The 23,639-nt window shown below is 42.3% G+C and overlaps 2 protein-coding genes across 2 annotated transcripts; one reads left to right on the forward strand and one right to left on the reverse strand.

Annotated features, from left to right (window-relative positions):
- The first annotated feature begins 4,631 nt into the window (after positions 1 to 4,631).
- Positions 4,632 to 13,786, forward strand: LOC110987832 (uncharacterized). The gene is made up of 5 exons (XM_022250940.2): positions 4,632 to 6,826; positions 9,027 to 9,238; positions 10,042 to 10,140; positions 11,101 to 11,207; positions 11,702 to 13,786. The coding sequence occupies exons 1-5, from the start codon at positions 5,364 to 5,366 to the stop codon at positions 11,822 to 11,824; spliced, it is 2,004 nt and encodes a 667-aa protein (XP_022106632.2). The 5' UTR covers positions 4,632 to 5,363; the 3' UTR covers positions 11,825 to 13,786.
- A 20-nt stretch (positions 13,787 to 13,806) lies between these two features.
- On the reverse strand, positions 13,807 to 22,843 carry LOC110987842 (acid-sensing ion channel 1C-like). Its single transcript, XM_022250953.2, has 10 exons — positions 21,670 to 22,843; positions 20,790 to 20,957; positions 20,341 to 20,529; positions 19,787 to 19,914; positions 17,667 to 17,857; positions 16,833 to 16,977; positions 16,410 to 16,472; positions 15,475 to 15,631; positions 14,740 to 14,831; positions 13,807 to 14,375 (listed from the first exon to the last, which is right to left on the reverse strand). The coding sequence occupies exons 1-10, from the start codon at positions 21,933 to 21,935 to the stop codon at positions 14,257 to 14,259; spliced, it is 1,518 nt and encodes a 505-aa protein (XP_022106645.2). The 5' UTR covers positions 21,936 to 22,843; the 3' UTR covers positions 13,807 to 14,256.
- Between the last annotated feature and the right edge of the window lie 796 nt (positions 22,844 to 23,639).

Consider the following 23,639-nt stretch of genomic DNA (forward strand, 5'->3'; position numbering starts at 1 on the left):
TTATTGTTGCAAAATAATACATGTGTTTTTATTGTTTGTGGACTGAATGAAAAGGAGTACATTTACTGCCTTGTGACAACTAAAACGATATGACACTAACAAACCGACTGCGCCGCTGAGTCACGTGACCAATAGTGCCTATCAAGCATCAATAAACATGGAGTTCTCCCATACCAAAGTTCGTTAGTAGGTGTTGTTTACAAAACATTAAGCCAATTGTCAGTGCGGATCTCAGCAAGTCAATAGTCTCTGCGTTGTACCGACCGTCGGTTTTAGTTTTGGTAAACAATATGTTTGCTGATGTTAGATATTCGCTATAGGTCACGTGATTTAGCTGGCCCAATTGGTCTATTGTAGGCGAAAAGGGGGAACTTGTATAACACAAAAGATATTTGTGCAGTTTGTACTGAGGAACTGGCTGTTAAAACCTAGAACAAGATGAGCGCGCACTTTGTGCGAACGGTTTTTCAAAACATATTTTCTACACTTCGCCTAAACCCACAGCCTGAGGCATGAATTAAGCTGTAACCACACTTCTTGAGAGATGCCTATAGCTATGGTTCTAATGATCTCATCGTACACATCACCACAGCTTCAGCTACATTAGAGCTACAGGCCGTGTTCAGCGATCAACGATAGGTCGTTGGTTTACGGACACCAAAACCCGCATAGTGGATTGCGCGAACCAGCGTTAGGATCACTCATCAAGATCCAGGTCCGCATGAAACAAACAGGCCCGTAGAGTTAAAAAAATTCAGATTAAAGGAGCCATTTTGGGTTTCGAAGTCCGCGTGCGTGTTTGCGCACTATAAAAGACCAATACGAACGTCGATCAGTCGTTTGTCACATCACCTCGAGGCTATCGTGAAACAATACGCACAACAAAAATGTCTTCGGACACCATGTCACACTCTCTGTTGTAGAAGCACTTTGCGATTGGAGTGTAAATGCTGAATTCAGCTCATACAATATGTAAATAAGAAAACAACTGTATCTGTGGCTGTTGATGTCCTGATTCATTCCATTGCCTTCCCCGTTCCCCGAAAGGCAAATTTCATCAATGCAGAAAACCCAAATCCTTTGAGAGATTTGCAGTGCTGATTGATCTCTCTGCTTCGTCTTTGGCTCAATTTTTATTCCTTCTGCTGACTTGTAGGTCTTCCGAGTACGTCTTTGACACCCTCAAGAATGAAGTTATCACAATGCTCTCACACTGATTGTCCCTTGCAACCTTCGAGTTTATTCACACAAAGTCAATTCAGAACCGCGAAATCGTCAACGTCCTTTTCAGTGAGTTCACCTGAAGGCACTGCTGTTACTTAGGATATTCAGATGGGATTTGTATCCACACAGAACGTGTATTTCAGTGCGATGCTTCAAAGGGATATTGTACATTGGTGTATAAAAAGGAAACCCAAATTTAAATGGTAATTATGGAAAAGCTACACACTTTCTGGCGGAAAACCTGGTATCATCTCAAAGTAGAGGACAAATGCTTTCCAATGATACCTCATTCATGATTTTACCATGACTGAGCACCAATGTGTTGAAATTTAGGTGCATAATTTAGGACGGCTCACTTTCCAGCACCTTCAACATTGCCTCTTTCATAATTGATTAGGGTGTGAGTGGGAATGCCTTTGCTAATTATGCTACCGCTCTCGGATAACAACCTGAGCGCTTTGACAGGTCCTCAGAGAGGTGGGGGCGGGTTTGTTTTTCCTCGCTTTGCATCAAAGAGGCCCGGGTTCGAGTCCCGGCTTGGCCCAGGTTTTAAGTTCATTTGGTTTCCAGTCAATACTCGCTCTCGCAAGTTTTCTCCGGGTGCTCTGGTTTTCTCCTGCCTCTAAAACTGGACCGTCTTTCTAACTCCGTAATGTGATGCTGATTAATTAATAAAGGTTATGAGTAAACGTATACCGTAGTTATTGGCGCAAATACCCTGAGTAGCTGAAAGCGCTATTGAAACAAAACAGCAACATTAGGTCCTCGGACAGTGTGTGAACCTGAGGTCACATTGATGCAGCTTACAGTTTCCAGCCAGTTGCCATCCCGGACGGACGGCGGCGAGCTGTGAACGACATGAGACGTCATGCCCACTGCGTATGGTGAGGGGAGTGGGTCGCGTGGAGGGCATTAGGCAATGAAAAATGAAATGTCTTTAAAAATGTCTTGACTGGGTTAAAGGGAAAAAAATAGGAGAAAAACATGATTCAGTGTTAATTTTGTCTCATGTCAAAGTGAGCCATCGCCAATTATGCACATAAATTTCAACACATTGGTGCTCAGTGATGGGTATAACGGTAAAATCATGAATAAGGCATCATTGGAAAGCATTTGTTCTCTCCTTTGAGATGATGCCAAGTTTTTGGCTAGAAAGTGTGTAGCTTTGCCACAGTAACCGTTTAAAGTCGGGTTTCCTTTTTAAACACTATGTATAATAGTGCACGTTACAGAAAGACACGGGTCATTTTTCGCCGTGTTTTTGCTTCAAGGGAATTAAAGTGATGTGGTAATGTAAGCTGAAACTCAATGCCATACTTTGATATATAATTATTAAGATTCGCGGAGGCGATATGAAACTTTTTCATGACATGCATAACAGTCTGTATTAAATTGAAATACAGAGTCGGATATAATGTCGTATTGATTACTTACTGGAAATCAACATTAACACTGAAAAAACTGGGGTGTTAAATTTAACCGCCGTGGTGTTATCAGAAGACTACACCAACACTTTTCACTGGTGTTAAATGTTTGGTGTTATTTGGTGTTACTTGTAACACCTTCTAGTGCACTGTAGCACTTATAGGTGTGCAAAGTAATATCATCAGTGTTAAAGTAACACCCTATGGTGTGGTCATCTAATAATACCCAAAAGTGTTGATGTTAAAACCCGAGTTTTTACAGTGAAGTTGTAAACGGGTATGCACAGAAAACTAATGTGATTTTAACTCGAATCCATCCGTCCTTCATCGTACAAAGTACTGAATGTATCTGAGTGTAACGATTAGAGTATCTTCACTGGTGCTATGTTGCCTTCCATCAATCAATGCTTTAAATGATGGTCACGAAATGCCAACATCTATATTTTTGCTCTAATGCAAATTTTTACAAAAATGTATGTCTTTTTTGTACACACACATACACGGCAAACGACCCAATTGGAGGGACATATTTTTTCCTCGCCCATAGACTTGATCAGAAGAGAAACAACAAGGGAATTGGCTGGCTTGATGTTGGCAATAAAATTGAATTGGATTGAGACTGCCTTTGTTACAATTCCCCATGGACCATGGAGGGAACCTACAATCAAACGTTGATCTCGCCAGAAAAGGGGCTTTTCGCCACACGCGCCATAACACATGACACAGAATGTGTATGCATTAATTTAAAGGGAAGGGGAGTTTCTCATGTCTTACCTTGTCTATTTAGTTTATTTCAAAGGCCTAATTAGATAGTAAAACTAACATTGAAATTTGGATGCATCCAAATTCCGTTTGTGTAATTCCTGCCATGTTAAGCCATCACGTAATGAGCTGCTCTTTCACATCATTCTCAGTATATGGTGACCCGGGAAGAATGTATTTGAAGGAAGCGGGTGACTGGAGTCACGACTACCTTCAGCGGCTTGATTGGCCAGAGTTAAATTTCGAAATATACCCCTCGATGACCACAGTCTAACCATAAATTTGCAACTGAAGTTGAGGTGAAAAGTTTCATTTTTCTTTCAATCATCTTTCGATTTTATATCATTTCGTAGAACACACGCTTTACCGACCAACGGTTGACTCGGGATTAACCTCCCCCACACAGTCTTGTTTGGTTGACAGAGCACACGCTTCCATCCCTTGGTCACGGTTACTACGTGTAAACTAATCGAACACAACATAAAACGCTCCCCTGTATTGTTAGATGTAGCCCGCACACGTGAGTTACTTTTTATAGCAGTCAGCTTATCCTAGTTACTCGAAACTAGAGAATAGTATGCAAAAAAGTCAGGAGAAATTGAGGAACTATTTTTCGATTTGTGATGTATGTTGGGCCATGCGCGAAGAGAGGCGATTCGAAGACAACAAAATGGGTTTGGAAAAATTCGGACAGCTTCCAACATTTTCGGAGTTTATCCCGCTTCAGTTGCGCGACCAGTAGTGGCTACCCGACCTAGACGTCTAAAAAAATCGGTATCTTTACGTCTTGGGACCAGACCGGGATCTCCTTCGTAAAGTCCTTAAAAGGCGAAGGGTATCAGTAAATCCCAATAGGGGCGTTGGGAACGAACATAATTGGAAGGTAACAGAAGAAACCTTCAAACAATAAAGGCAATCATCGGCCAAGCACAGTCAGATGATGACAATGTCAAATTCTCGTTGAATCAGCGGTTTCATAAATGACAACAGTTTGACACTGAGTCCTTTTTGGAAACCTGATCGAATTTACACAGACAGCCTTAGGTCTGCTTCATCATTATTTCTGATGCATTCTTTATGTCCGGAAGATATTTTGGTAACAGAGACAAACTCCAAAATATTGGTTTTTCGAAGGAAGTCCATAGCCAGCCACTCTAAGTTTGTGTTATCCATCAACCTTTTTATCTTTAACATTTCCTTCCAAAAACAGCTCATAAAAACAATCTAAATTAAATAGATAAACGCTGCCGACAGGAAGTGGTTACCATGCCAATCATGTCATTTTTAAGCATCTTAAAGTAGACAGTCATTTCAACACGTACCCCTCTATTATTTTAATGTACTCCAAGAGGAAAAAGGACATTTGTTGTCAGTGGATGGCGCGGTTGCAAAACTACCATTAAAAACCGAATTCGTCACATCTCCACCTGCCATTGACGTGACAGGGTCTTTCCATGGTTCTTTGCAAGTGAATGTTTATTTAATTAAAGTATGAGTGACTGTAAAAGCTCTTTATGAAAGAGCTCAAAATTTGTTCAAGAAAAAACAAACGAATCCCTATACGAATAAATGACAACCGGCGATCCCTCGGCCTCAACGTGTATCACTTATTGAGTTTTTGTCCGGAAAGTCAATACATACATATAAGTGTGAATTCATATGAAGAGTTCAACATCTGATTAAGCTTTTTAATCGCCTGAGGCTTGTACCTTCGCTGTATGTAAAACAAATTAAAAGCCAACGACGACACCAAGATCTGCTTATGACGTTACTCATCAACCGCAGGACAGATGTGCTCGATCGCGACTCTCGGAGAAGAGTGCCAGCGTTGCTATGGTAAGGTCAGGCACACAGTATCATTTGGTAACTCTGATCGCTGAGAGGTAGTGTCATTCTTATTTCACTCCATTCTCAAGCAGCTTCTCGTTGATCTTGGTTCATTTTTCTTGCAAAATGTTTACTGCTTGGAAAGGACGATCGCGCGTGTCGCCGACGTTGAGTTTAGTAATCGGAAACTCTCGTGAGTTGGTGCACCGGCTCGACGTGGCCGGCGACGGCTGCACGAGTCGGGGCTCAACTAGCACGCTGACTGGAGAAAAACAGCAGATGAAGCTCGTGCTGGAGAAGGCAACAGACGGACAGAGCAACATTCAGAGCATGGTAAAGATGCTGGTAGTAGTTCTCATCCCTCTGGTGGCCCTGACCGTCATGTCTGCCCTTTCCTTGTCATCGACCGTATCTCAGCTGCAGGACTCCCAAGCTGCTCTAGCGGCCATCGATAGTGGTGAGCGGATCACGGCAGTGATCCTCGCTCTTCAGGTCGAGCGAGGCCTCACTGCAACTTACGTCAGCGGGAATCGAACAGAAGAGGGAGTGAAAGAAACACTTAGGCAAAAGCGATCCGTAACAAATCAGGCAATTGAAAACATCAAGGTGTTCTCTGCATTGAATGTTTCCGGTAAAGTATACACAACAAAGGAGAGACTGACGAATGACATTAATGATTACAGGCTGCACGTAGATTCAAAGGGCAGTGAGTTAGCAATCACACATCCTATAAAATTCTACACAGATATCGTTCAACAGCTGTTGACTGAATCCTTCAGACAAAGTACAAACCTCATGGAGGGAACACTTTGGCCTCGCATCGTCTGCAAAGACAATCTCCTCCTCCTATCTGATCTCTACGGCATACAGAGGGCTCTCGGAAGCAGCTTCTACGCCGGTTGTTCCCTCCGGCCGGCAGACCTTGACTGGTTCCGAAACCTTTACTTTAGCAGCGAAAGCCAGATCCAGACGGTATTCTTGTACTCGGCAACGGCAGCCGTCACATTCCGGGAACTTGTGCGCTTGAAGGAACCAAACGGGCCCAACATTCTCACGATGCGAAACGAAATCCTGAGGGGAGGGAATCCATGTACCGACTACGGCGAAATCGAGGCCTCACGACGGTCTGAGTACTGGTTCGAAAACATGACAATCTTCATTGAGATTCTGGCGGCGGTAATCCAAGAGGAATCAGATTTCATCGGACTGAAGGTAGACGAGATCATAGCTAGTGCCTTGCAGGCTGTGGTGGGGAACGTTGCCGTGCTGGTACTGACTATCGTGGTATCATTGTCACTAGCCATTTTTCAGCTGGTTCAGGCGAAGCAACTGCTTCGAAAGATCGGCCACTATGCCCGAAATCTCAGCGAGAAAACGAAAGAACTCACCAAGGAGAAACGAACCACCGAGAAGCTGCTGTATCAGATGATGCCTCGCGGCGTGGCCGATAAACTGCGACAGAAGCGACAAATGGTCGCTGAAGAGTTTGATAACGTCACCATCTACTTCAGCGACATCGTCGAATTCACCAACTTGGCCGCAAGAAGTACCCCAATGCAGATTGTAGAGTTTCTAAATGACCTCTACAGGTATGTGACTAGTTTTGCTTTCTCTTTCTGAGAAGGAGATTTCCGATTGTTTCAAATTTATTATTCCGAAAAATTATGACAGCGCACACTGACTTGAAATCTTTCGTAAGCTATTAAATAGTTGAAGCGAAACATCACAGCAAGGAGTGTCATGGTTATTCTTCTGGCATATTTGTTTCTGCTCACAGCATCGGGCGCATTTGAGTAGCTTCCAAGGAGGGCAAGCCTGAGCTCCAACGGTAGTTTGTGATGTGTATGAAACAAGCACGACTGTGTAAACCCGATGAAGCTATTCGAACCCACCCACTGTTAATAACATTAGATAGCCATTATACGGTAGAGGGCTCCTCTAAAATGAACCGAAAAATGAAGCCTCAACTACAGAATGAATATCAGCAGCAAAGACCCTTTCACTAGAACTCCTCCTCGCGATAATGTTTTGTGCACTTGATACAGTAGTATTTACGCGTTTATATTATAGCGTTGGAAACATTCATGAGGTCCTGCCTCACTGCACTCATTTGGTCTGCCTGCAACAGACAGAATCAACGGAGAGAGACAGGACTCTTTTGCAACTAAAAGCAGCAATCCAGTGAATTTCCTAAGTATAAGCTCGAGCTTCTATAAGCGGAGGGAGGTTTTAACAAGAGTGAAGAGGCAATAACGACATGCACAGCTCACTCGATAGGGGAGGATTTTTTATGAATGGCGAGGTGAAAGTCGTGCTGTTTCCCAGTGGATAGCGATGCTGATTAAAGTGCATCCAGGTTTGGGAGCCACAGTAATGAAACAACTTCTGCAGCCATTTTACCAGCTAGGTTTAGCAGATAATTGAGGTTTTTTCATCAATTTGAAAGATGGGTGACTTGAACTCGAACTCGAGTCCCACCCGAGTATGCTTATTTTTTTTCACAAGCCTTCTGGGGCAAACACTGAAAATACAGTGTTATAATACACACCAGGCAAGGCAAAAATCCAAACTTGCTCAACATCTTCAGGCGCAAATCCATCAGTGGAAAACCTAGCCCTTTCAAAGAGTACACGTGATTAAGTGAACCCTATGCAGTTTCACGTACAATCATATATCATCTGAGTGACCTTTCCCTCAAAATCACTTTGTTTTTAAGGGGGAATCTGTCTCGGTATAAGGAAACTATACTGTTGCCCACTCGCAGAGAACTTGTTCCCTCGAGGCTCAAAGTGGAGAGGCAAACTAGCTGTTTTGGTGCCTGTTATAATTAAAAACAAACAAGTCAACATTTTCACTGGTTTTGTAATCAACACGTTAAAAAGTGCATCGATTTATCTTTATTGACAGCAAGGATGCGCAGCACAACATGGGAGTGATAATTATTGTTGTATGGCCACAGATGGAATTTAACTTGCACCGCATTATGCAGGGGAAGTGTGTGAAAGAACTGCGGCGCAAGATATGTACCGGTATTGTACACACCAAAACGAGGTTTTCAGGGAAGCGAGTACTTTCTTGACAATTAAAATATTTTTACGTATATCTGTCTTGACTCATTACTTTCAATCTTCTGATCGCAGTAAGAATTGAAACTGACACATACAGCCTCGTTTTCAAGCGCGGAAGTGCGCAGATCGACGTTAAAAGCGTCGTGTTGGGATCCCTCTATAACACTAACGTATTCCTGTTCATCTTACCCATTGTTAAAAACGCATTTCAGAACGGAAGCTTATACCTGCTAACACTTGGGACAAATTAACGATTGAGGAACTGCTGAGGAGCGTTCCGACATTTTTTTTGAGACGTTATGAAATCGAATTTTGACTTAAAAGCATCAAGGCGTTATTTGGTTATTGTTTTTAAACTGTTTGACGTGCCCAAAGCTACCTAGGGACCAATTTAATGGGTATTAACGAGGTGAAATCGCAGCGGAATAATTTTCGTGTTTGCTAGTGTCACCAAACCTAATTACTGCTAGTTCCCAGTGGCTCTCATTAAGTAGATGCCCAAGTAAATGAAGGATTGTAGTCTCTTTAATGGAGGATGTCGAAATATAGACTTGAGATTTTTTGTTGATTCAAAAAGTCTAAGTTGCTCGGCAAAAATGTATACATGTTTCAATTGTATGCATATTATAAATTGTATAGACTAATAACCGTTTTATTCTCAACCGGTGAAAGTTTGTCAGCAAAGCAGTTCTACCGTAAAGGTTATTCTAATTATTTTCAGCACCTTCGACAATTACATCGACATGTACGACGTGTACAAGGTGGAGACGATAGGCGACGCCTACATGGTGGCCTCGGGCCTGCCCGAACCTACTGAACACCACGCCTGTGAGATCGCCTGTATGGCGCTGGACCTGCTAAGGGAGGTCCAGTTGTTCCGGATCCCACACCTGCCTGGGGAAAACCTTGGTCTGAGAGTCGGCTTGCATTCAGGTGATTCAAGCCTCACTCGAACTAATACACGTACTTGATCTCTGATGTTCGAGTCAGCGGACATACCCTCCAGGGGCAGATCCGGGGGGTGGGGGAGCGCATGCACCCTTTTCACCAAAACAATAAATAAAGAAAGAAAGAAAGAAGAAAAAGAGTGAGGGAGAAGAAAAAAGAGGGGTCATACTGCCTGAAATTGCGTCACTGAGCGCCTAAAATCCAAGAATGTCCCGGACCGTACGCCGTAAGGGCTTCGCGTAACGCGCTCGGGGGCATTTTACCATTGCTACATTCGTTCACGCCCCACCCTCCCTTTTTTTGGAAATCCGGATTCACTCCCCCTTTGGGAACATCCTGGATTCGCCCCTGCCCTCTTCAAACCAAAGATAATGATCAAGACAAAGCTCATTGTTACTAGTAATGGATAAAAATGGAAAGCTCGGTGCTCAAATTTCCTTGATATAAAAAACTGCTCTATCTACTCAGTCATGAATTTACATGTAATTTAGTTTGTATTTCATTTTTATAAACTGCCTTTAGTGACAATCTAAGTATACACGCGCTATGTTGCTGCTGGTTAAGGTTTGATCCCTTAGGTATTTCGATCCAAGAGGAACAATACTTCGAAAATTGGTTTCGGGATGTTTCAGTGACAGGACATTAACAGCGCTTGGTCCATTCTGATTCAGATTCCGACTCATTTCTCCAACTGAGGTTTGGCTACAGGAATAATGGCCTTTATGATAGTAATCAGTCTTTATTGTAGCTTTTTTAATACTATAATTCATGTCTTTCGTACCACCTAGGTTCATGTGTCGCAGGAGTTGTTGGCATCAAGATGCCTAGGTATTGTCTCTTCGGGGACACCGTAAACACCGCCTCACGAATGGAGTCTACTAGCAGAGGTACCTCATTGCTATTCCTTACCTCGCTATTACATGAACGGCGCAGCTCTCTAATTGGGCTGAACTGTTTCTCCCTTCGCATCCGAAGTGCACAACAGAGGTGTTTGACATAACGGCATTCTTTCCTTCCTGTTTATTGCAATTAAGCCCACTGCCCCGAGTGTCACTGCAATTCATAATTGTTGTAGTGTTGCCATGGGGATATAAACCGGTATTATGAATGTTTTATTAGCTGCGAAGGGCTGGAGGTGTTTAGTGTAATTTTATACTACTTGACATCTGAACTAGGACCTTGGACCGATTACAGAAATCGTTAGAGCAATGGTTGCCGAGTAAACAGCACTCTCTCTTTCCCATGTCCTGATTGTCCATTGCCTTACAATTAATTTGAAAGCTTTCATAATCTACCTTGAAATGACCCACTACAACGACAAGATATGCCTTAAGGGTTTGAGATATCTCACTCACTGTTTGAAAAAGATTTAAGGTAACATTGAAGGACCTAGCTAAAAACAACTGATATTAGTTTGTCACAAAATACATCGATGACGATTCATTTCTCACTAGCATACAAAGTCGAACCACGCTTTGATAGCGTAACCTCTTTCAACTCTTTCTACATTCTTCGGGCTGGAAACAAATTGTGTTCAAATTCTTGTGAAACCAGCTAGTTCAAGAGTGCAATCCGAATGACGTTCATCTATTCAGAGAAACAAGGGTACGCAACAGTGAAATAAGCAGGAGTTATTAAAATGCATTCAGTGTGGTATCTGCTGACAAACAGGATCTGTAGGTATGAATGGATCCTAAATTGAACCCAGTAGGCACAATGAGAAGTCAAGGGAGAAGGATAATATTCACTGTCGTTCAATAAACATTCTGGCCTTCCAAAGGTGCAGGTTTGCATTGCGAATTATCATGAATCACTGCAACGGTTTGTGGTTGTCTATATTCTGCTAGCTCAGAGAATCCAAATAAGCGCCAGCACAAGGGAACAGCTTCTCAACAGGACAAATCCACCAAGGAGGAAGTTCGTGATTGTCCCCCGCGGATCGACAGCTGTCAAAGTAAGTGGTTCAGAATCTAAGGGAAGTGCTTGTGAGCGAGACATTATTTCTGGGCAAGCCTTGTCTTTATTTCCTCAGCCCACCTGATACCCCTCCCGATGATAAAAATCGTTACACTGATTAACTGTTAACTTTAAAAAGAAAACTATGGTGGAAAAGGCAGACTGTATATTTACAACATCACCCACTGTAATTAGGGGAAGAATGATTTCTCATTTTGGTGCTAGTTTCTCTTCTAAACATGGCATATAGCCAGGCTGTCAGCGTGTAAAAGCGCACCCGTCAAAAGCCTGTCACGCCGAAATGTTTTGGAACCACAGTACTGAACATCATCTGTCAGGGGCTAGCTAACTGATCCCAACTTAGAGACCTATCCCCGTATACCAGCTCTTTTCAGATTGAATTGTTTCTGTCTCAGTTGTTCAAGCAATTTTGCAATTATTGGAAGGCTCAAGAAGCCACTTTGAAAAACGATGGGTTTGCTCGTCTTTCAGGGGAAGGGAGCCATGAGAACGTATTGGCTGAGCGAAGAGCCACGAGACGATGTTTTTAGCTGCCGACAAATTCATTGCTCGACTGTCATATGCGACGTGTCATTAGCCCAAGAGGACATTTAAATTGTTTTTTTATCGTTAATGCAAAACGTGTGCTGCAGGCTGTAAGGAAGACCGAGTAGGAACCTGATTGAAACCCCATTTGGTCACCAGAAGGCTTGTAGACAAGACCCGAAGCACGCCTTGTCTATTGTTATTTAGTGTTTACATGAGATCGGCACTTTAAATGCAGTCCGTTTGAAGCATCCTGGGTATGAAGGATACATCTGCTAAGTGATATTTCTGAGTGGCATATTACGGAAGAAATGTCGCTCGTGAAAACTGTCAATCTTTTCTTTTTCCAACTGTGAGGAACCGGGAATTTGATTGTTTCACGTTTCTCTGCTCCCTCACTATTTTGTAAATATTGTTGTTGCTGTGTTCTTTGATAAGCCACAAAATAATCTAAGTGATCACATGAAGATGTGAACAAATCTGTATGCCCTTTTGACTGCTAATGACCGGGGTATATATAGCTTTAGGCAAACAAGATAACACCGTAAGTATAGTAATGCTAAGTATCCTGTTTCAAGATATATATAATGGGTGTTCCAGAAAAAAAACCCTGAGGAAAGGGGTTAATATGCCCAAATACGAGGACAACCTCATTCACTGGTTTATCCAAAGTGTTACAACTGAGTTCGGATGCCCCATTTTTAAGACAATAATGTTTAGTCATGCATGACAGGAGGGATACCATCAAGGTATCATTAGAAAGAATACTGCTTCTACTTTTCGAAGATCCTTATACATTATAATCATATCTCATGGTTTGGGCATATTAACCCCTTTCCTCATGGTCTGTTTTTTCTGGGACATCCTGTATATTATAAATACTCTCAATTTACATTTTGTCTAAAATGGACATTGTTTACTCATACCCATTTTGTTTGGAGGGACACTTTGTGTGCTCACTTTGCAAGTCGACAACTCGATTCAGTTTCCACCGAGGATAATATGCAAAGTGCGTTTCATTCCACATTTAATGGTGTATTTTGCCAGCAAAGAACATTGTTACAAGGATGTCTGTCTGGGAATTGATTTTTCAGAAATTGCCCTCTCTGCCTCTCTCAAGCCTTTTTCAGAATTTCAAGCTGCAGCGACTGTATAAACTATCTCGCTTTATATAAAAATATTTTTGTAGCATATTTTTGTGTAAAGACAAATTAAAACCTATGTTTCTAAGAATAGATCTCATGAAAACAAACTATTATAATTTCGAAAAGCAGACTTGGTAAAATGTACCTAATGGAAACAATGTTCTCCCCAAACAGAAACAATGTCTCTGAAAATAACTCTCGTAAAGAGAAACCTATACAAATGTGACAAATATTTATCGTAAAAATACAGTTGGACAAAATTTATATCTTAAAAACAGACCTTAAAACAAAAAAATATTTGACCCTTTAAAAATGTAGACTTAAGCACAAGCGGTCCATCGAAATACGGCGTGCTATTATCTTCCAATTATTAATAAAGGCCTTCGTCGCTAATCACATTAGAATTTTAGTACCTTACTGTACTAATAGTGGCCTTGCACTGCGCGTAAACCGATATGAGAAGCAATAAGCTCATTATGTGACCCTCCCCGTTGTAGAGACTGTGATATACACATATTAAGCTATGCTCTGCTGTGTGGTTGTATTATGTACGATGTAACCATTATACTCCCAGTATAGCATTCAGGTAGATGACATAAGTCTTAAGGGAGTATCAGCCCCAGAACAAGGGGGTGGGAAATTGAACCATCCCCACCCGACACGCACTTTCGCGGCGAGTAAAAAAGGCTGGAATTTAACGGTATTTTTCCAACTTCTGAACAGCCAAAATGGATTGAAAATCAATGTCCAGACAGATATCACTGGAATATTCACCATCAAGTACGGACCGAAAATACATGTAACATGTCATCCTGCATGAGTGGAATCAAACACGAGTTTTCAACTTGCAACGTGAGAATTGGCAAAAGTGATACTTCAGTGTGAATAATGCATTGAACAATCTAAGGGGCTTTACTACGGTAAGTGCCTGGTTATATTGCAGGTGCCACTTTAAAGTATGAATGCAGGACAAAACAGCAAAAGAAGGGATTTATTACTTCATGAAATTCTCTTGAAGCAATCATATAATTCTTGCTTTATTAACACCAAAACTATATTACTTTTTCTGTTTATTTTCACTACAAAAGATTTAATAAACACTGTTCAAAAAATTTACAAAACACAGGTTCATATTTCATGATGTTTGTGGCAAAACCGCACTCCAAAAAAAACCACAGTTGGGATACGCCGATATTACTGTTGCCAATTCTATGAAGCAAAAACGCAGGTTTTCAAAAACGAAATCATCGTGTATCCCTGACTGTTTTTGTAAAATAAATATTTACAGAGTATCATCGTTTCCAGTTAGGCTCAAATGTTGGTTAGGGCAACACATAAATATACATACAAGATGCTTTAAGAATGTTGGAACGCTGTACCTCGAAGGAACGCAGTGTGGCCAAAGTGGTCCAGTATCTCTACGAAGGTAAGGATGCTACCTCCCAGCCACAGGCCTAGGGCGCCCCCAAGGTCACCTGAGGTGAAAATGGAACAAAAACAGACACCATCGGTTCTCTTGGTCCATGTTTTGAGCCTTCATTGCTAAAACCATCTCTGTCAATGAGTCAAATCCTCGTCAGTGGCATCGAGTGACGTGTGTCCGTGCTGCCGAGTGGGGCTGGGGGTAGGCGATGGGAAACCTAAAATTGCCCGGCCTTGAAAATTTGCGAGCGGGATCCTGAAGGGCGGCAGATTTCATTGAGGTCACTCTTTGTGAAAAGGTGTGCACGAATGTTGCGAATTATACAAAATGATACCGTAAGACGGCAGAGGAAAAGCACGTTACCAAGTGTTAAGGTAAGAAGTCATGTACCAGCCATTTTTGAGCAGTATACCTACATAGCAATGCAAAGAACGTGTATGCTTCTTGCTGCTCCATACTCTCCACACTCAGCTCCTCGTAGTAAATTTCAATCTTCAGCGTGTTGGAACTACAGAGTAAAAGCACAATATTTTGAAAGGGTGGAATATCAAGGACGTACTTTTGAATAAAGCTCACTATACAGATCTCACTAAAGGCTTTCGAGACCTTTGGAGGCCTTGCATATGTAAAATGTTGGATTCGTTTTAGCGTGGACGATAAGGCACATTGGTTGTCTTCAAGAGTCTGCCGAGAGTACAATGTACATCCCTTTATTGCCCTTATTTTGCAGTGTATCACAGAAAAATATGTTTTGTAATGAATATCTGACAGCAACCCCGACCACCCATTGACTAATCTTACACCAGTTCCGGGCCGGATTAAGTGTTCCATGCCTGTTCTGTAGGTAGGCCTACCAATGGCCATAGTGCTTGTTAGCGCATGGGCCTTTAATTTTTTCAATGATGAAATTCAATGAGCTACGAAAAAGATAGTTCGAAACTTTCCCAACGTCCAAATTTCGGAGAGAGACACTTTTTTGTGATCTTAGAGTGTTGTTTTCTTGTATTTTGTTGAACATCCGTAGGGTAATTTTGTCGATCTTCCAACTTTTCGAAGGCGTCCGAATTTTCCTTTCTGCTCTGGGTGCGCTGCCGTCTTTGACAGTTGGACAGTCAGGAATTTCAACAAACTAAATGTTGACTATAACTTACGAAAAGTATTCCGGTGTAACGTTGAAGTCGCTGTACAAGTTTACAAGCGTCTGGATATAAAAATCAGAAGGGAAGGTTGCGAACGATAAACTAGTTGTGTAGGTCGTCTGTTGGCATGGAATAGGACACTCACAAACTCCTTCGCTGTTGAACCTTTCTGCATAATACCAAAACGAGCACAGATATAGAGGTAAAAATCATGATTTTGGAGAGGAAAGAACGATTTCTGAAAGGTTTGCGTGCTTATTCAGCTCAAAAGTATCAAAGAAATCTCTTGATGTGGAAAAGGATGAAAAAAGTCAGCTACGGATACCTAAGTAGCAGTCCGATTTACGTGTGGGCTGTGTGGCAAGGAAAGTACTCGTTGGCCAATGCTTTCCAGCCAGTCACAGTTTATTTATCACTTTTTCTGGTTAATGTATTCCATCAATTAGAAAATTTTTTCCAATCTTCTTTTTCGGATCTTGTTCATTTCCATCCTTGTGGTCTTATGGTCCTCTGGAAGTGACATGCTATTTGTGAAGATCCTGACATATTTTATCTCAGGGTGAAGACCTTTTTGCCGACAAGATACATGTATATCGAAACCCATTTTGAATGTCGCCAACAAAAAACATTAACTTAGGATATCGAGATCCCAATGCACTTTGTCATTATCCCGTGATGGATTCCATTAGGATCTCCTCTTCCTGTGATATATTACTTGAAGATGTCGACTTCCTACTAACAGGATGTTGCCATCCTATGCTTTATCATCCCAGAATGTTTTCATCCCGTGACAAAGCTCCGAATAGTGATATAGCCTGTAATATATTGTATTCTGAGGTGTGTCAGGATTTAAGCAAGTCGGATGGCACTTTCAGGGCCCCTATCAGTGACTACTTCTCAAAGACACCTTTAATTTATTTGAAATGTGTATGCTGATGGCAATTTACCTGTTTCAGTGTAAACACAGGAAAATACTTTGGCAGGATTGCAGACTGGCAAATCACTAGGCACTGGAAAGAAAAGAAGAGTGATTTGAGACTGTTTGTTTGAGCAACTAAAGAGGTTTGCCTAATAACCTCACGACATCTAGCACTCACTTCAACTTTAGATTGTACGTTCTTCAGTCCAATGTTAATGCACTTGAAGAGTATATCCCATCATGTCTTTGAACATAACTGCCGCTTGTGGGGGCATAGCCATTTAAACGCAGCTAAGGCATACAATCATTCACATTTCAATCCTATGTACATGTATGTCCAATTTCCCCGTTATCATCCTTTTGTCCATAGCAAAATGACAGCAGATTACAGTTTTCACATCGGCCTGATGCGGACTGTGTTATCTTTCTGGAACAGGTTTGCAATTCTTACCTGCCATGTACGGCTCGACACAGCCGCACCCCTCCAGAACAAAATCCGTCAGGCATTCCTGGCGACACGAGTTTATTGAATAGGAACTGAAATATTTCAGTTCCTTGGAGCCACATTCTCCGTGCGGAGGTTCAAGATTGATAGCCTCATAAAAAAATTAGAAAGACATTATTGTCCATGTTGAGGTTGTATTCCGTACTTTTGTTTGAACTTGCAGAGAAATATTTAAAATTTTTAGTGGTACAGTACTTGTTAAGAAGGGCCCGTAGTATAAATTATGCATGTAGGCCTATGGTACGTAACGTTTCTCCTCGTGAAAGAGCCGAAAGATTTCAGATTTTAAAATTAACTTTCTTACTCTGACTTCAGATGGGCAGCCCGAAGAAGGGCAAGCTTCAGGAAAGGCTTCGTTGATTAATTTCCTCTTTGAGCCAGTTTTACTTGGCCTATGTCTACTCGGTGTTTTTGTGTATGAGAACCAAAATATTCCAAATTCTTTGGGAGTCGCACGCACTGTGCAAAACTGGTTTTAAAAGGGCCTAAACAGTTCTAAAGTGGGGTTAGATAATGAAGGATATAGATGGCGAATCATATATGTACTGGAAAGTTTCAAAAAACGAAGGCCTGTGTAAAGCACTATTATGCGGAGTTCACTGTCACAATTCGACTTCCGATTTTTTTAGAACCCCTCTTTAAAAAACCAAACTCAGAGTTGGATGCAGTTTACACTTGTGTAACAACTTAAACCTTAACTGGCTCCAATGCGGTTATTATGAATGCATGCCAGAGTGTCCATGTGTGCATCCATTGGCCAGACAGAGTCTTTCAAAATACCTCTTTCCTTTTGAGGCCAATCCGGACCTCAGTGCCTGGTGCCACGCCCACTCCAAGGGAATCCACTTGTGGCACCTCACTCTGGTTGTGTATCGCAACGACAAAGCCTGCGGAAACTTGAAGTGCCTTGGAGGAATAGAAGTAAAAGTACTGCTGTGCATCCAACATCAGACTCAGTCCATGTCCCTTCCCTATAAAGAATATAATTATGATTAGTTCCATAATAACATGGGGAAGAATGAGCTGATAATACATATATTAAAAAAAGAAAGACTATAGATGATAATGCGGCGTAATACGGGCGATCCACAATAGTGCGCCTCCAAGAGTTTGCAACGCGTTGGCCAATCACACTACGCGAAATCTATCGACCCAAGGCGCGTTTGGAATGGGTCGAAAGATTTCGCGCGTTGTGATCAGCCCACGCGTTGCAAACTCTTGGAGGCGCGCTACTGTGAATCACGGCAATACGGGCGATTCACAATAGTGCGCCACTAAGAGTTTTTAATGTGTTGGCCAAACGCGCATTGGGCCGACTAATTTCGCGCATTGTGATTGGCCAACGTGTTGCCAATTCTTGTTGGCGCACTATTGTGAAACGGCGGTATTAAATTCGGCACGGAAATCCCTTTAGCTCGACTGGGTGTGCTGCGCTATAGTCGTTCCAAATGGAATTCGCAACACACTGCTCTATTAAAGTTCGGCGTTTAGCGCCCCTGCCCCACTGTTGCTGTGCTATTGTCACACTCATTTGCACGGCGTCTAGTCTTGGTCTTAGTTCAAACGGCAACACAAGCCCACAAAATGAGGCCCACGTAAAATGTAATTATTTGAGATCATACGGCCGGAAATTAATGTCCTTAAAAATCCAACCATACACAAGTCTTAGGTGCCATGACATGCCCTAGTTCATCACGCATAGGAATCAAACCTGTCACCCTTCCTGTTTCCAATGAGGGTACTTTAATATGTTTAATAACGGGTTTTGGATACTGTCTGATCGTTGGCCCAGAGCGATCACATGACCGGGCGATATATACGCATATCACACTCACCGCGAGACATCTCATTCTGCCGATAGCACTTGCACGCGCACGAGACAGAAGATCGAGAGGTTCAGGAAGATCAAGAGCGACTATTGTCGCTCATTGAGACAGTTTTGCGTGGTAACAATGATACGTTTTGTGCATAGGTTATCTGCGAATTCGATCTATGGTTGCGCTCGTGAAACAGACTCGTTCCTGTTCCCACAGCGTATAAGGTAATGCAGAAACAGCTGACCAGACTACATGACGTGAAATTGTACTCACTAAAAGTGAGTTTAAAAGTGAGGGAATAGTTGCATTGGCATATGATATCGTTTACGTCTGTTATACAGTTTGACAGTAGGCCTAGCGTCTTCTGAACTTCTAAAATTCAGAGCTCGTTTCTTTGTATAAATTCCTCAGTCTCAACATAATTAAGACAGAGGTATGACCAAAACAACTGTTGAATATAAAGCACTGTATTCTCCGTATTTGTCCGACAGCTTCACAAATGACAAATTCACAGGCTTTCTCGGGCGGAACTCAAACCCTAGACCTCCTGGTATAGTGCAGCAGATGTCTTAACCACTCGAAAAGCAAGTTTTCCGGGGTCGGCTGGCCGGTCCGAGTCAGATGTAGCAGCGGGTACCGCAATCTATAATAATGAAAGTGCAGTCCTAACTGTCCAGATCCAGATCTTCAAATATCATTCTTGTTTTGTATTTGACCCTTTTGAATACAAATTTGACGAGATTTCTTGCCCAAGGTGGTGCTTCCATGGCACTTGCACCTCTTGGTTGGAAAGGAGTAAGGCCCCAAGGACCAATGCAAGCGTCACGGTGTCATGGTGTCCCGTGCCTTAGACGTTTTTGAAGGTGTTGGCACTTAGGGTCGTGTTTGCACGAGAGGAAAGGAAACCTTCACTGGTCTGCGCTGCATTCGCCTCTGCTGCCACCATAATATACTTGGGGCAGTTTAGGTCACAATACCATTGATATGCATACTAACGTATTACGTTTGCTCAGGAAAACTATGGAAGATATAAAAACATAATGAAACCAAAACAGCGAGAGTTGTTGGGTATCGTCCAAATACCTGCAACTTTCTGCTTCAGGAGCTCTTGTCCGGCCTGCCCTGCGTTGAACGTGTAGCAAACACCAAAATCCGTGATGACTCGGGTGAAGTTAGCAGAGGTTACACTTCCCCATCCATCCCAGTAAGCCCTGGACAAGGGAAAGATATGGTGTGAGGTGGGTTTAAAATGAACAACCAAAGTCCACCACTGGAAGTTCTTCCAAATGGCAGGTCACAGTGAATACAGAAATTATCGTTAGGACCCGTTTTCTTCAATGTTGTCTAGAAAACCCCCTATTATATTGGGCACAGTGTGAAAGCTTAGGACATATTCTAATATCAGGATTCCAGTTTTTTATTTAATTTTTTGTGAAGCCCAGCACATTCCTCAGTATTTGTCAAGTTGTATATTCCTTAGAACACAAAAAAAATGAAAACGTCCCCTGCCATAGACGATACCCACGAAGCATTAATGATCATTAAAACATTTTTCATGACGAGGGGTTAAACAAGCATTGTTTTGGACAATACGAAAATGCACCGGAGGAAATTCTCTCAAATAAAATAGAACTTACACGATTAACATTTGAGAATATTCCATTTCGTGTGCAAGTTGCAGATACATTTCTGTCGTATTGACGTCAGTAAGGTAAGTTTCGTAATAGGAGTAGTTGACTGGTTGCTGCGTGTGTATTGCGTTTGAAACCTCGGACAGCAAAAAAGCAAACGGATGGTAGGTAACGTTGCTAAATAACGCAGCGTTTCTGGAAGAGAAAGGATGAGTGACAACAAAGAGTCAAGAGTGAGTTTCTATTGAATATTATGTTCTTGATTGTTTGGGCGATAGTTATGCCGTAGAATGCTGTTTGTTGATGGCGCCGTTGCTGAAAACAGTGAGTGTTGGTTGTGACTGAGTATCACGGTGTCGCCATTTTACGAACCGTTGGGTGCACAACGGACAAATACCTCAGTGCCAGAGATGATGAATGGCATGGTCGGATCAAGTTTTTCACGAAAGTCCCACCTGTAACTGTTGTAGTTGCAGACGGTGACGGCGGGGAATTCCAGCGGGCTGATGTACTTGATCTCGTAGTCTACGCTCTTGGGGTTACTGAGGAAGTAAATTGTTCTGTCGATGGTCTGGTAGGAAGCAGCTGCAAATCCCCCGAACAGCGCCAACAGCCAAACAAACCTGTGCGGAGAGTACCGAAAACCTCAAGTCCGTCTCAAAAGCCCCACTTCGAGTTCTTTGGGGCATGTTGAGTTTCATGGTTTTTGCTTTCTGAATTTTACATTTTTAACGAAGGCTGCATAAGGTGAATCTAATAGCAAGTGTTTGTGACTGTGTTTAAGCTCACTGTGATTTACTTTCAAATTCTTGCACATTATTGCGCAATTGTGTACATTTTTGGAACAGTTCACAGTCTTGACATCATTAATGAAAAAGAGACAGAAACATTACCAGGAATGGCCTAGTCTAACGACATCAAATGCTTTAGGGTGTCAAACTTCCGTATTTTACGAGCCGAACTGTCCTTTTTTTCGGCTTTTAATTAATCTGCAAATGATCCAGTCAAAAACACGGGCTTGCTCTGTCTTGATTACCAAAAAGATGAACCGATGCGTAGCTCTGACCAGGACTCGTCGTTAAGCAGTTGTTCAAAATAAGCCTTCTATTGAGTCGAATGAAACAAAATGTGTGGTATCTATAGTCGGTGTTTGCTGCTTAGAGATTCACCGGAAGGGACAAGTTATGAAGAACAGAGATTAAGGGATGTTGGAGAATTTGCGAGTGTGTAATGTGACAAACAAACATTATGACTGGCTCAGTATTGGTCCAAAGACAAAATTAATTTAACACCGCCGGCGTCGCCTTAACACTGCCGGCGTCGCCGTAAACGCACCTTCTAAGAATATGGTCCTGGTTGCTGACTATGTACTGAATCCCCGTGATTCCTACGGCGTCAGGTAGAGTCGATGACCATGTCGCCAGGAACTTGGTGCAGCGGGAGCTGTGATACTTTGACCCCTTCTGTGGCCCCGCGCGACCCGTCTTGAGACTATCCCCTGTGGTCTCCTTGTCCCTCTCTCGTTTGTCGATTTTAACTTCATCGGTGTTGAAGGAGATGATGCTGATATCATCCTCGATGGGTTTCACTCTGATCCCCATTGGTGTTGACGCGGAGACGCGCTTTCTCTAACGTCGAGGGCGAGCCGGTCTGTTTCAAGTCTCCAAGCCTCCGTCTGGAAGCTGCTGTGTGTTTACGTGAGTGTACTTAAGCAAATCTTCTCCAGTCGCTGCCGTTTAGGCACACACAGCCTCAAAATGTTTGCTTTGACAACAGGCTTAATTGCGACTTGAGTCGGCTGTTAAAGTAGCGAAGTCAAACAAGTCACAATCGATTCGTAACCGTAAGAACCGGCTCTCGTCACGAAAATTAGTTCCGTGAAATGATTATGACCTCATCAGGCTGCGGAAATTTCCACTGTGTCTGTCAATAAAGCTGTCCCTTCAGGCGTTTTTCTGTACTGTCCCATGGTATACACCGGTGACATACGGATAAGTGACACGAAGATCAAACCATATTACCAAAGTTAGACTTTAAACAACGTAACAGTGCGCAGACGTACGATTAATCATCTACATGTATATGGATGGGCGGAAGTGCGCTCTCCGTTTGTGAACCCAGAATTTCTACCCTGGAACCGACAACCAAATTGAAACATGTATTCTCTCAGCTCAAAACTCCAGTTGACACTTTGCATAACTTATGCTTTCCCCTTTGCCTACCAAGCGGGCGAGAAAAAGAAGTCTCCGACTGTCTGCTGTATGCACAAACAATGTGTTCCTCCATCGATTATTGCTGGAAGCGGCCCACAGAACTGGTCAGCAGCCCCATGGAGAACAAAGCCCCTGAAGCACTGGGGTGCGGGCAGATACTGGAACGCTTTGATTGCACATTCCTCATCGTGTGGATAACAAAGAAAAGTCAATGCAAACCCTACATTATGTTGCAGTCTAATCTCCGTAGCCACAAAGGGGGTACACGAAACTTATCTTCATGGGCGTATGATAATTACTGATGTAATACAGTTCCGCGTCATTTTTAAACCTTGAAACCAAAATGGCTGTGTAGTAGCAAAGCACCATACGGCTATTGCATGCTAATTGTCCATGTGCACTGATCTATAAATCCACCATTTTGGTTGCAACAATTGAGACCCTCATGTCGCAACTCCCCTCGATGCAGCGTGAAATGCGTCAGTGGCATACATTTAACACATTTCTGTCGTACAGTTTGTCTTGAGAAAGGAGAATGTAGTAATTTACCTGTTTTTTTCTTCCTATAACTAGCCTTTCTCGGGGTTTCATTAAGAAAACCACCCAAAGAAATCGCTCAAGAAAATCACCTCTTAATGGGTTCTTTTTGTCGTTGGTTTACTGCGAGACAATGTAGTGAGAGAAGATGAGTGCACTGTGATCAGACAAGAGGACGTCATTTCTTGTTTTTTCGCCCAAACCAGACAAACGCTTACCTTCGGGTTATTTCTAAGTAACTTCTACCTCAATGTTCAGTCAATTTTCTGCATAAATCCAAACATCTTTTATGTCTGTTTTCATGTATTTTTTGTCCAAGAAGAAAGAATTTTTGCGTGTCTTGCACAGCTTTTACGTACGTGTATAAAAGAATTACTTAACCCGTATCCCCTTTGTTTTGTTGTGTTTTGTTTTTTTCCCAAGCATTGTATGGTATTTAAAATGCCTGGAAAAATCTCGTGGAAAAAAGGAAACTTGTAAAACCAGAGGAAGATTACTAAAAGGAGTTGCAGCATAATGAAACCCAATGGCCAAAAAAGGAAAGAGGGTAAAAAC

Source organism: Acanthaster planci, linkage group LG06 (assembly GCF_054643075.1).
Source record: "Acanthaster planci isolate LZ-2023a linkage group LG06, COTS_SCS, whole genome shotgun sequence".
NCBI lineage: Eukaryota > Metazoa > Echinodermata > Asteroidea > Valvatida > Acanthasteridae > Acanthaster > Acanthaster planci.